This window comes from Ostrea edulis, chromosome 6, assembly GCF_947568905.1.
Source record: "Ostrea edulis chromosome 6, xbOstEdul1.1, whole genome shotgun sequence".
NCBI classification, from domain to species: Eukaryota; Metazoa; Mollusca; class Bivalvia; order Ostreida; family Ostreidae; genus Ostrea; species Ostrea edulis.
In genome coordinates, this window is record NC_079169.1 from 10,564,256 (window position 1) to 10,579,165 (window position 14,910).

The following is a 14,910-nucleotide window of genomic DNA, read 5'->3' on the forward strand; positions in this document are numbered from 1 at the left end:
TCCCACAAAATTTACTGATGTTCCTGCACACAATCTGATATAGGTAAATATATCGCCAACTTCACATTAGAACATATATCTCTAAAGGTTACATTGATTTTGTCTACGTAAATTAATCAGGATATAGCTCAATTCATTGAAAACATTTCATCAAGATGTTTTGATTTCCATATAGTTTGAAATTTACCACTGAGTCTTTTAACTGAATATTTTAACTAGAATTGATGTTTTGGTTCTACAACACTACTGCATTAAGTGTTACAGACATATAGTCCATATTTTCAGCCAAACATCTTGGATGAATGTTTTAAATAGTATACCCAAGCTTTATATCATGTTATACACAAATAGTTCTAGAAAAGGAGTCGCTCCACTAGTATATTTGTTAGTGTTAAATTTAAAGCAAACTAGCATGGCGCCGCACCATACCCTTTTTGGCTGGCGCCATGCCCTTTTTAATTGCACCATGCCCTTTTTAGCTCACCTGAACCGAAGGTTCAAGTGAGCTTTTCTGATCGCTTTTTGTCCGTTGTCTGTCTGTCTGTCCGTCCGTGTGTCTTTTAAACTTTTAACATTTTCGACTTCTTCTCCAGAACCACTGGGCCAATTTCAACCAAACATGACCAAAAGCATCCTTGGGTGAAGGGCTTTCAAGTTTGTTCAAATGAAGGGCCATGTCCCTTTCAAAGGGGAGATAATCACAAAAATGCAAAAATAGGGTGGGGTCATTTAAAAATCTTCTCAAGAACCACTGGGCCAGAAGAGCTGAAATTTACCTGAAAGCTTCCTGACATATTGCAGATTCAAGTTTGTTCAAATCATGGCCCCCGATGGTAGGATGGGGCCCCAAGGGGGGATCAAAGTTTTGCATACAAATATATAGGGAAAAACTTTAAAAATCTTCTTCTCAAGAACCACTAAGCCAGAAAAGCTGAGATTTACGTGAAAGCTTCCTGACATAATGCAGATTCAAGATTGTTCAAATCATGGGCCCCAGGGGTTGGATGGGGCCACAATAGGGAATCAAAGTTTTACATACAAATATATAGGAACAATCTTTAAAAATCTTCTTCTCAAGAACCACTGATCCAGAAAAGCTGATTTTTACATGAGAACTTTCTGACATAGTTCAGATTCAAGTTTGTTCAAATCATGGGCCCCGGGGGTAGGATGGGGCCACAAGGGGGGATCAAAGTTTTACATACAAATATATAGGGAAATTCTTTAAAAATCTTCTTCTCAAGATCCACTAAGCCAGAAAAGCTGAGATTTACATGAAAGCTTCCTGACATAATGCAGATTCAAGTTTGTTCAAATCATGGCCCCCAGGGGTAGGATGGGGCCACAAGGGAGATCAAAGTTTTACATACAAATATAGGAAAAAGCTTTTAAAATCTTCTCAAAAACCATTGGGCCAAAGAAGTTCACATTTACATGAAAGCTTTCTGACATAGTGTAGATTCAAGTTTGCAAAGGGTAGTTTGGGCCATAATAGGGACTAAGGTTTTACATGCAAATATATATGGAAAGTCTTCAGATATGGGCCAAGGTGACTCAGGTGAGCGATGTGGCCCATGGGCCTCAAGTTTCTCTATAAAAAAATTTAAAAAAATATTTTTTAACATAAACAATTGTTCTTTATTTCACAAGGTTGATTGAAAAGTTAAAATCAAGGCAGCAGGTATTAACTTTTAAAGAGGCTAAATGATTATTCTATTACTATCATAGTATGATATGAAAGTGCCCCGAAATTGTCTTGCGAAGACGAAAAGTGCCCCGTTGAACCTATGATGTGTGCCCTCTGTAGATCCTAGATTTAACACTAATTTCTAATAAGGTTTATCAAATGTCAGTTATAATGAAGCAATTACACAAGACACTCAGGATTTCAGCTTCAACATTTGTCTTGAAAATTAGACAACTTATTTTAATTGGTAATTAATTTGCAGATAATATTTGTAACATTCCTTTTGCATTAGTCATAAATGATGCTAATAATAAACTTTCCACAAATGTAGTCATTTATTGAAATGAATTCTATGGTGATGGAACAAAATCTGTATTTTGTTGAAGAAAAAAAAAAAGTTCAGCCATTTGACATCAAAAGCATAAACATAAAAAAAAAGTGTGTAGATTAATCCTTAGAGTTTGTCCTATCCAAATTGTACCTGGATATATTAATGACAAAGAATCAGTTTTTGCAAACCAGATTACCGAATTCTTTGCATTTTTAAAAAATCTTTAAACCTGGGGAAGGCACAATGAATGTTGGCTTTCTCTATTGATGGTTTTGTCCATTGGAGGCTTTCAGTGTTTGTTCTGGAGCATTGCATAGACCCCATGATGTGCTGTGTATAATGAGAGGCAATTATTTGCTCAGACAGAGCTGGAAAGAAAGGTTTACCTCGATCATTGTGAATTTTGTATTTTATTTAGTATCTAGAAGTTGTGCAGTCAATAAAGGTTACTGAGTTATGAATATTCCAAAATTTTGAAAACAAGGTTTGGTTAAAATGCTATTCATAAACAATCCTTCACTGTTAGGTGACAGCTTAATCTAGTTTTAATTGCTTTTAATGTTCATGGGATTTGTTCATATGTTTATATAACAAGAAATTCTTTTTACAATCGGTGAAAATTAGGAAGAAGAAATTGATACATTCTAAAATTGAGTAAGAGTTGTTAGGGTCTTATTTGGTCAAGGGTCTTGGCACAGATTAAACAAATAAACTGTCACATGGAGTAAAAAATAAAAACAAAAACTGGGGAATGATAAACTATCCACATGGAAGCATATTTCAGTCTATAGCAAGAATAATAAACCAAAACTTGGAATCAAGAAAAGACCATTTTTAATGGTTTACAGAAGCATAAATTGAGAGCATAATTATCTATTGATTGTTGAGCATAAAATCTGTATTTACGTTAACAGTATCAAAGTACTGTAAGTACTGGTGGAATTTTTTTCCATACATGGAAACATTTGGTTTTCTAGACTTTTTAGGTGGGTTTGTTTGCTTTAATACAGATACTGAGTTGCATTTTGCTATGTTATGTTTATTGATAAAATACAGGGCTAGGTTTCACTCTGACAAGTTATGAATATTTGGAGTTTGATGTTCCTTTGAAATTTTCTATTCATTTAGAGACCAGCTGTAGGTGATACACCTCTGCTAGGTGCCTTATAAGGGCATTTAGTAAAGGTTCTTTTCCATACCAATGTCTACTGTGACTCAAGACCACAGGAGTTTTAATAAATAGGTCTCATTCTGAAGACATGTAACTTCCACTTCTAATAGTGAGGACTCAGAAAAGGAACGATCACCATATTTTACAACACAGGTGTGGTGTGCCCGAGATTGAAACTTGTCCTTACGGCTGTCCCTTATTATACAACACAGGTGTGGTGTGCCTGAGATTGAAACTTGTCCTCACCCCTGCTTTCAATCGACCTAGCTACCATGACTGTCCCTTATTATACAACACAGGTGTGGTGTGCCCGAGATTGAAACTTGTCCTCACTCCTGCTTTCTATCAACCTAGCTACCAAGACTGTCCCTTATTATACAACACAGGTGTGGTGTGCCTGAGATTGAAACTTGTCCTCACTCCTGCTTTCTAATGACCTAGCTACCACGACTGTCCCTTATTATACAACACAGGTGTGGTGTGCCCGAGATTGAAACTTGTCCTCACTCCTGCTTTCTATCAACCTAGCTACCAAGACTGTCCCTTATTATACAACACAGGTGTGGTGTGCCTGAGATTGAAACTTGTCCTCACTCCTGCTTTCTAATGACCTAGCTACCACGACTGTCCCTTATTATACAACACAGGTGTGGTGTGCCCGAGATTGAAACTTGTCCTCACTCCTGCTTTCTATCAACCTAGCTACCAAGACTGTCCCTTATTATACAACACAGGTGTGGTGTGCCTGAGATTGAAACTTGTCCTCACTCCTGCTTTCTAATGACCTAGCTACCACGACTGTCCCTTATTATACAACACAGGTGTGGTGTGCCTGAGATTGAAACTTGTCCTCACTCCTGCTTTCTATCGACCTAGCTACCACGACTGTCCCTTATTATACAACACAGGTGTAGTGTGCCTGAGATTGAAACTTGTCCTCACTCCTGCTTTCTAATGACCTAGCTACCACGACTGTCCCTTATTATACAACACAGGTGTGGTGTGCCTGAGATTGAAACTTGTCCCCACTCCTGCTTTCTATCGACCTAGCTACCACGACTGTCCCTTATTATACAACACAGGTGTGGTGTGCCTGAGATTGAAACTTGTCCTCACTCCTGCTTTCTATCGACCTATCTACCACGACTGTCCCTTATTATACAACACAGGTGTGGTGTGCCTGAGATTGAAACTTGTCCTCACTCCTGCTTTCTAATGACCTAGCTACCACGACTGTCCTTTAAACTTTGAAAAGGACTAAGGTCACTACTAGTATGATTTGGCGCAAATTTTGATGATGATTCATTCAGTAACAGAAGTTTGATATAAATTTATCTTTAAATAGGTTATAGGTATATAAACTGCCTAATATAAATAGTAAAGAATCCTTAATTGAATTTGTACATCACAAGCATGAATTTTCCATCAAAGAATTCATATTTATCTATCTAGATGCTTATTGACTTCAGAGAATATGGTCATCCAGTGAGAATTATGATCAGATTTCGATATATTTAAACTTCATGCTTTAATTTTGCAAATATTTGAAAATGGCATTGATTCATGCATTTCACCCATGATAACTTGCTCAAGAAATTGACATTAAGATATTCATGGGAAATTAAAAATTTCACCAATCTTGTAATGTCTTTATTCCAAATTACAGTCTGCTCTAAATGAATTGAAATTCAGGAGACCATCTGATTAATTTCAAGAATCCAAAGTTCAAGTTGATGGTGGTTTAATGCAAAGAAGGGAAAATTTTGTTTTAGGATTGACTTGTATTGCTTTTATTTCAAAATATGTCATATTTCAAATTAACCAATTTCAAGTGGAGTCGGTTAAGTGTAGAAATTAGTGATGGGCTGGATTAGTCGAGTGTAGAAATTAGTGATGGGGCAGACTAGTCGAGTGTAGAAATTAGTGATGGGGTGGACTAGTCGAGTGTAGATATTAGTGATGGGGTGGACTAGTCGAGTGTAGATATTAGTGATGGGGTGGACTAGTCGAGTGTAGAAAATAGTGATGGGCTCATGGACTAGTTGAGTGTAGATATTAGTGATGGGGCAGACTTGAATAATAATTCATTGTTTTTGGCTACCTCCACATGAAAATGACTGAATTTATATTGAAGAATGTTCAAACTAAAGGGCCATGAATAGCTGTTGTTGACCTTTTCTAAACTTCACAGCTTTCAGGACATTTTTTTCTCAATACTTGCAGATATGAAGCTGATTCTTGGTTTGTAGTGGTATGCTAAAGAAATATAGATCTAGTTAATAATTGACCTTTCAGCAGATTTACAAACCATGGACTTCGTAAATTTCCAAGGCATCAAAGTTTTTGAAATTTTCTTCACTATGCTTGCAAATTTTATGCATTCAGCGGATGTTTTGGTGTATAATTATGCTTGAGCTTTTCTAATCCCCCGTAGTCCGGCGTCTATCTGTCCGTCCGTCTGTAAACTTTTAACATTTTTGACTTCTTCTCAAAAACCACTGGCCAATTTCAACCAAAGTTGGCACAAAGCATCCTTAGGTAAAGGGAATTCTAAATTGTTAAAATAAAGGGCCAGACCACCTTTCAAGGGGAGATAATCAAAAAAGGTAAAAATAGAGTAGGGTCATTTAAAAATCTTCTGATGAAGAACCACTGGACCAGAAGAGCTGAAATTTACATGAAAGCTTCCTGACATAGTGCAGATTCAAGTTTGTTCAACTCATGGCCCCCGGGGGTTGGATCAGGGGCCACAATAGGGTATCAAAGTTTTACATGCAAATATATAGGAAAAATCTTCTTCTCAAGAACCACTGGGTCAGAAAAGCTGATATTTACATGAAAGCTTCCTAACATTGTGTAGATTCAAGTTTGTTCATATCATTGCCTCCGGGGGTAGGATGGGGCCACAAGGGGAGATCAAAGTTTTACATACAAATATTATAGGGAAAATCTTTAAAAATCTTCTTCTCAAGAACCATTGGGCCAAAGAAGTTGACATTTACATGAAAGCTTTCTGACATTGTGTAGATTCAAGTTTGCAAAACTCATGGCCTCCAGGGGTAGGTTGGGGCCTATATTAATAGGGACTAAGGTTTTACATGCAAATATATATGGAAAGTCTTCAGATATGGGCCAAGGTGACTCAGGTGAGTGATGTGGCCCATGAGCCTCTTGTTTGACTTACTTTTGGCAGTGTTACGGTCCAACCACTTTAGGGGTTATGATTCAAAGACTTCTTGGGATTTCAGACAAGTACTAAGATATCATGTGTAAATGTGGTAAGTTGGTTCAAGTTTGTCTTTTCATGCTTGTTCCAACTGATATGGACTTTCATTGGCTATCATCTACTTGACCACTGGGTGGGGGGCATTTGCATCATTCCAACACATCTATTTTTTTTTAAACTATGGAATGTTGACATGAAAATAAGCAGTTTTTCTTTCATATATTAATCATGTTGATACATGGACTACTTATAAATGATAATTTTTGTAATAAATTTCTTTTTGCATAATACACATGTATCATTTGGAGAGAGAAAAAAACTATAAACAAATTTAGAAAATATTGCATGGAAAGTGATGATTATGTGTTTTTTGCTCTTGAGAGGAAGAGCAATGTTTTCCGCTTTGTTGCCACCAAACATAAATCATTATTAGCTCAAAACCATGTTCATGCAAAGATCCGGTTCATTAAAAAGGTTATCAAATTAAGGTCAATTGCAAGATATGAATTATAGGAATATAAATGATGAACCTTGTTAAATAGAAAATTCATATTAATAGTTTTAAAGTTGTGTAAGAACAACAGAATGTTAAATTGTGTCATTCAGGTTTTTTTTTTTTTTTTAATATTTGATGCAGTGTAGAGAATTGATGTTTGCACTCTGACCACTGATAAAAGTATGGCTAGTCTTAGATAGTTGATGGTATATATTATCAAACAAGAAAAATATGGTGAAAACTTGAAACTATGATTATAAAAGTTTATCATTTAAATATCGTAAGTTATTGGATGGCATTACAGTCCACATAACACAGAGATAGGCAAAAATAACTCCCTAGTCCCAGTCATTTTATGAAATGATAACATTCACAATTAATCTATTATCATACATTACAGGGTAGAAATTGGTATGGATTTAAAGTTAGCTTTGTCATGTTGTGGCCCTTATCAGCCCCTCTATCTGCTAGGTAATGGTAAGGTGGTGTACAATGGGATAAATCGGCAATCCCGGCAGTGATAGACAGGATATCGTGCAGATTTTCTCCACCTGCAGGCATCACAATTTCCCGAGCATAGCCCTGATTAGAGGTAAAGATAGAGTTATCTCCCCTTGTAATGCAATGTCTGTCTTCTTGACTTCCTTTGCAGTGTCATGGATAATTCCCAAGTTTCCTGATCTACCCGCCACTGATCAATTAGAGTGGTGTCCTCATGTCATTGAGAAAATTGATGTATTGTTCAAAGATTGAGGACCCTTTTTATGTACATTTGGATTGATTTTTTTTCTTCAATTTGCTGAGCTGTGTTCCAAGAAAATCTTAGAGATGAGAATGTATGAAATAGAAAGATTTGAGAAGGTTGAACTATATCTATATAAATTAATTTCATTATAATTGTTAAATTCAAGTTGAAGAAATAACATAAAATTGGCATGTGTTCGTGTAATACATGTATATATAGCTGTAAATATGAAAAGAATAGGTCTTTCTGTTAAATTCAAATTTCTCTTATCAGATGTGTTTGGTGTATAAAATAATTAAAGATTTTTTTTTAATGTAAAAAATATAAATTTGGTATATAAAATATACTCTCGTATGTAAAATATAGACAACATCAAGTTTGCCAACTATTCTCTGTTTTGATTTTGATTAATTCATGGTATGGTGCTAAATAGAATGTTTACATGCAAAACATTTGGACATTTGAAAAAACAAATTGTGCATGTTTAATTGAAATTGTTTTTAAAAAGATATGTGCTCTATATAGATTTATTAAAGACTGCATTAGATCCCCATGTCAGGCAAGAAGAAAAAGTCCCCTGATGTATGTAAATATAACTTTTATATACTAAGATAACAGTGCAGGACTGAAGTGTACAAACAAACCAAGTTAAAAATAAGGATAGAGGGAGACAAGTTTATCTAATCTTATAAATCATAGTCAACATGGTTGGAAATCACAATGATTTAATGCTGTAAATGTTTTAGTGCACAGGAATGCTTTAGGGAGACACACATCTGAAGTTTTGTCTGGCCATCCTGAGAGGAACAGAAAAATACCAAATGTTATTTGTTCTCACTGCGCCAAAACTCGTATATCAATATACAATTTCAAACTCGACAGGTTAATGTCGTAGGATTTAAGCAGAGGTCAGGCAGAAAATTTACCTGTATGTGTACCTGGAGTACAGTATTGTTCAGACCCAAACCTGTCATTCTGTGACTTGAAGGGTGGAGAAGGTTTGTGACCCTGATTTTCAAGGGTCGCTGCTCCAAAATTCTTTTTTCGTCAGTTTTAAATGGAAGCCAGTAGGTATAGAACTCTGTACAGTGTGTTAGATTTCATAAATAAGATCCCCGAGCTGTTATGCTGATTTGTGTAGTGCTCTGGTTAAAAAAAGCCGTTCTCATTGATAATGGAGCATACCTACTTCTAACCGATGTCTACAGGAAATAGCACACTGACTGTAAAAATATGTGGCTTTAATGGTTTCTGGCTTTTTGTTGCTATTAGGTGAATGATTCCCGCACGTGATTTTTTTTCTTTTTCTGGGGCTGAGTGCAAGATAACTGGAGATATTTTCTGTGAAGAAACTAGTTGTACATGTAGATGCAATTCTAGCAGGATTGCCTGTGTATAGAGTTCTGATTGCCAACAGCTCAGGAGATACCATCATTTTTATACTTTGAAAGAAGGTTAATTAGAGAAGTGTTTATAGAATGTTATTTCTTCTGCCTTCTATAGAGAAACGTGGTAAGTGCTCTCTTTTCTCTTACTGTTCTCTCTCAGAAATGTTTTAACCGCAAATGATATAAATAATTTATAATGGTATTTACTTTGATTTAAATTGGCCCATATCATCAAGTTATCTTGCATTGCTGTGTTTTGGAAGAAGGGGGTTGTTCATGGAATTTAGAATCTACTGTTGAATTCATAATGACATATACGTAAAATGTATGTCTGAATTTAGTGAATGTCAATTTGCATAAAATGACAGCATTTCTGTTGGTTGTTTTATGATTAATAAGGTGTTCATTTGTTAAGAAGCACTATGTATCGGGAGGAGCATTTAACTCAGGTAGACGCTCTCATTTATTTTCTTCACTAAAGTCCCAGTTCTGTTCCCTGAATGATGTTAATGTTCAACTCATTTTTCATAGTATTGATAAATTTTAAGAGAAAAGCCCATATATAATCCTCTTTAGTTTTTTCCCCTTTAGGCTATATAGCGTCTGATCAAAGGTGAATTATTGGTCTTCTAAAATTATTGATGTACAGGTAGTGTTTCTTGTGCAAATTCACTAAATGGTTTTACAACCCATTTACAGCTTTTTAAAAATAACTTTGTACCAGTACTGTATTCAAAATTCGTGAACTAAAATTTTGTCCAACAGATGGTCATTTTAAACTGCTCAGTGCTGACAGTTCTGTATATCTAGCTGTATCAATTCAATTTTTAGGGTTGAATTCACGAAATCGCCTTATTTGTGCTATGAAATTGTTTCCTTCGATAACAAAAATTAATAATTAAAAAAAGATGATAATTAGAAATGTATACTTTTCTGAGTTTTGTGTTTTTCTGGCTGTTGAACGTGAACAAAATTTTGAATGTGTTTGCGAAAAATGGAAATCAATTGACTATTCTTAATTTATAAAAATAAATCACAGAAACAGATATTGGTGGAACAGATTTCGCCATAGTGCTCCAGGCTCAATTTGGTCCAGTGTTGATTGTTTAATTTCTTGGTATTGAATTAATGATGCAGTGTTTCTGCAGAATTAACAACTGTACCTTCAGGGAAGGTATGGCTGCATCCATGACGATTTATTAAGAGAGAACCGTGAATGCATATTTTCCCCAAAGGTTTACTTTTTAGAGGATTTATATTATCTGATGGATATTGATATGGGAAGTCTAGCCAATTTTTTTTTATTAACTCTTTATTCCTACAGATTGTAACCAACATAAGAAACCAATGCAAAAAAAAAAAAAAAAAAGGATTTTCTTGGGTTATTACAGATGTGAATATACATGTACTACAAAAATTGTGGTTAGAATTAAGGCTGTGCAGTTAACCTCTAAAGTAGACATGCATTTTGATGGGATATAATTTCTTTTGCAGGGTTGCCAAAATGGCTGTAAATATTAAAACAGAGCCACCCGGGATATTTTCTTGTATCAATGTCAATGTGATGGATGACGATAAAGAAAAATCCAATCAAATGCGAAGAACAATGATCAAAAGAGAAGCTATGGATCCAAAGTTTCGTAAAGAACTCAAAGTGGATGTTGGAACTGGGAACTTTCAAAATGTAAGTCGTTTTCTACATTCTTAGACTTTAGTAACGCATTCTTACAATTAGTCTGTAGCGTAGCATGGATAATCAGTAGCATGGTTTTCTGTCTTTTCTAACAATTAGTCTGTAGCATAGCATGGATAATCAGTAGCATGGTTTTCTGTCTGTTCTAACAATTAGTCTGTAGCATAGCATGGATAATCAGTAGCATGGTTTTCTGTCTGTTCTAACAATTAGTCTGTAGCATAGCATGGATAATCAGTAGCATGGTTTTCTGTCTGTTCTAACAATTAGTCTGTAGCGTAGCATGGATAATCAGTAGCATGGTTTTCTGTCTGTTCTAACAATTAGTCTGTAGCGTAGCATGGATAATCAGTAGCATGGTTTTCTGTCTGTTCTAACAATTAGTCTGTAGCGTAGCATGGATAATCAGTAGCATGGTTTTCTGTCTGTTCTAACAATTAGTCTGTTGCGTAGCACACTAATCAGTAGTTTAGCATGGTATTCAGTAGTAAGTTTGATAGGTCCTTACAGTAGCTTTACATTGGTTTCTATAACCATTCTCCTAATAGATTAAAAAGCTGGTCAGATCTAGTATTTGATGGATATTTGAACATGGCCTTTTCTTTGACTACAACTTCATCTTGGAACAGGACTTGGACTGTCCCAGCTGTAGTAGCTCAGCCTACCGAGCGTTTGCTATATGAGTGAGAGACTTCATGGACAGGGTCTGAGTGTATTTTTACCCAGTATTTAGCAGTAAATGTTATAGCTACTTGTCTTTTAAGTGATACTTTGAAGGGGCAAAAAATTATTTAGATCATTAATTGATATTATTATGATACTTGATACATGTAAAACAGCATCACAGGTAAATTTCAAAAAACTGACGCAAAGATGTGTTTGCGACATCTAAACTTTTCGTTTTCAAAACAAGGCATGACCCCTGTTAATGTTTACAGGTTACATGACTCAACTATCAACATGGAACATTGTGTCAAAGTTGATGACTTTGTTGAAAAAAGCTTTTAGAACAAAACATTTCAGTTGGGTTTTTTCTTTGCACCTAAATTGATTTATCATTCATTAACCTATGTCAAATGTTGAATGCTTTGACATACTTTTTAAAATCTGGGTGTGCTCACCTCTGGTTTTTTGGCTAATGACAAGCATGCATTTTACAGTCCTATGACATGTGAGTGCATTCAACTCGCTCTGGATTTAAACAAACATCGAGTTTACAAACACGATTTGGGGAGTTGGATTTATGTAAATACAGAGTATATCCTGTGTAAAAATATTTTTAATCCACTTATTTATATTAGATCTTTATTTCTATAACCAAAAAAACTGTCAATCTGAACTGATCAAATATCATGACCATGCCCCTTTAAATTTGTAGTATCCTGTCACAGTAAAGGAGTGGCACAGTAAAAGAACTATGGTCACTGCATTGGTCTTACAACTGGTGTCCTTATGATTTCTGTTGCTGGGACGTAATGTCACATAATTAAAGCCATAACTGTTTAAAAACACCATTCTGAATTGCTTGTAAATAAGTGTGTATATGGCATAATATTCTAATGATTATCCAAAGAACTTGGTAAAAGATTGAGTGATGACAGTTAGAGGGAAGGAAAAAACTAGGAATGTTGAGAGCTTTTCATAATTAGTCAGATGTAAAACTCTGTATTGGGGTTTCATAATTTCATGTATGATTGGGGGGGAAACTGAAATTTTAAAAATTGGATTGGTTATAATAATTTTTGTGTCCCAAACTGTACAACTGTATTTTATTGCAGTTTGTTTTGTTTTTTACATCTGGTGTGATGGATATAGTATACACTATTATCAGTTGTAGTACAGGGAAAGGCATTTTGATGAATACTTTAGCAAACTTATTACACAAGTTAAGAAGGTTTACAAATTCAAAGTTTTTTGTCTGAAATGATTTCGGACTGTTGAACTTGACTAACAAATACTCGCAATGATGAAGTCTTTCCTATATAATGTCATTCAGAAATGCTGACCACATGCAATTCGCACTAAACGGGGTGGATGTAATCTCATTGATCTTCGTTTTGAACTAAAGCATGGTCCAGCTTTTATAATTTTTAAACAATTTTCGAGACTTGGGAGGTTATTTCCCATAGATAACAACGTTATTATATCCATTCTGTTGTTCTTGTAATGGGACATTTACATGTATTCAGTTTTCTCTAAAGAGAAACAAATGGCTGCTAATGCCTCACAGCATATAGCAATCTAACATTTACCCATATTTTGGAAAGTTTGGGAATTGATAGTGTCATCGAATTTCATTGTTTGGTTTTAAGTGCATTGGGTGGAAGTTTGCAGTTCATAGTGAAATATTTGAATGCAGCATCCTTCATGTTTATGATAATCAAGGTAGAATGATAGCTTGAACTTTAGGGTGTGCCATGAAAAAACTGTCTGTCTGGACTGCGTGTACCCATCTGATACAGTTCACAATGATCTATGCATTGACAGGAAATTGCATTGTTCTAGATATTGTTCATATAAGAAAATCAAACTTTATAGAAACTTTAGGGAAATGTCGATTTTGATTGCTTGAACACATGTTTTTGTCATAGACTGAGAACAAAGTATGCAATTAAGCATACCCAAGCATTTCTTTGTGATGTTTGTGCAAAAAATTGAAGGTATTGAATGCACAAGCATTGAAGATTTTGGGAGTTGATCAGCTATTGAGCAACAATTGACAAATCAATAATTTTTATTTGCATCAAACACTGTTATGATGGCCTTATTACCTTCTCAAGTTTCATTGTTGAGTTAATCATGAAAACAATCCCTTTAAAAAAGTTTCAATATCTAAATGGATAAAATTCACATGATTTTGTTGACATAAATTTTCTATTGCAGCAACACTGGAAAGCTCAGAAGCCAGAGCCTAATTGATTTATAACGTTTAATTGGTTCTGCATGGTGGTTTCAAAATAGAATATTGCTCTGCAGAGGAAAAGTATTTGCATGTTAAAATATATTAGATTCCAGATAAGCTATTAGTAATTAGAAATAGTTCCACCTTATAGAATTGGGAGCACTTTCCATCCTATAGGATCACTATCCAATGGTGATGAATGAGAACAGAACAAATCGTCTCTTATTGATTGTCAAAATGTATAACTTTAAATTCACTTGTTCAAGTCATTCACAAGAGAACATATGTTTGAACTAACAGAAAAGGTCTCCCTCTGCATTTTGGATCTTATGTGTAACAGATAACAGTTTTTAAAAAAAAAAAAGCTTTTCATACTTTCTCAGTTTAATAGTTTGAATGACAATGCTGTGTAAAATCCTCCAGAAATAAATACCTTTTGCAAATTTAACCTGATGAAAATCTCTTATCAATAACAATATCTGTGTTTTTAAAAAGCTAATATACAAATACTTTGACTTTGTGTACCCTAATTAATATTGAATAAGCATCATGATTCATTTACCCAAAATAAAAGTAGTGCACTTGTACTGGTGAGGTGTTCTATAGGTATAGGCTGAACAGAAGGGAGTGCACCTTTTATCTGGTTGTCCTAATCACAGAGTTCTGGCGTCAGGCTTCATTTAACCTGTACGCCTTCACCCTGGAGTTTTTGGCCCCATAATGATTATGTCAATCATTCTGTTAATTAGTACAAGCCTTTCTCTAGATCCCCTTTGGCTCACCTGGTAGAGAGGTGAAGATACCTGTGTATTCTTACAAAATCCTGGAGTCATCATTGTATGTATTTCAGAAAGAAAAAATTATGTGCTGTTAATCATGTTTGTTTCAGAGCAAAATGAGCTAGAGTTTTAAAATTGACATTTGCGATGTGATGAACATTCCTTTGTTAATGAGTAACTTACCTGGTAATTTAGAATATTTAATGATGCACTTTTGTGTATTTTTTCCTATTTATGGACAATCTTCTGGGATATTTGAATTCAAAGACCACCATGATATATGAGAACACTGAAGGCAAAAGGTTTATTTTGCTTTCGTTAATCTGCCCAGGTGTTATTAGTCTAGACTTTGAAAAGTGGTCAGTGTCAAAAAATTTTGAAATAATTAAATCTCTCAAGAGGTGATTAGATTTAATCATTCCCACACATGTGCACTTTTATTTATGTATTCGTTCGTATACTGACCTGTAATGAATTTCAATCTGTTCTAAA

General features: G+C 34.9%; 1 protein-coding gene and 1 long non-coding RNA gene across 3 annotated transcripts in view; one reads left to right on the forward strand and one right to left on the reverse strand.

The window, feature by feature from the left end:
- LOC125645987 (uncharacterized) overlaps nt 1–14,910 on the forward strand; it is a 58,067-nt gene that overhangs the window by 24,894 nt on the left and 18,263 nt on the right. The window contains exon 2 of one of the 2 annotated variants that reach the window (XM_048872068.2): nt 10,539–10,728. In XM_048872068.2, coding sequence (XP_048728025.2) covers nt 10,539–10,728 — 190 coding nt within the window. Of the gene's footprint in view, nt 1–8,880; nt 10,729–14,910 lie in introns of those variants that run through there. The other variant, XM_048872067.2, reaches the window with a different exon arrangement.
- Nucleotides 8,239–8,716, reverse strand: LOC130047127 (uncharacterized). The gene is made up of 2 exons (XR_008796172.1): nt 8,583–8,716; nt 8,239–8,453 (listed from the first exon to the last, which is right to left on the reverse strand). It is a non-coding gene; the product is annotated as an uncharacterized LOC130047127 (long non-coding RNA).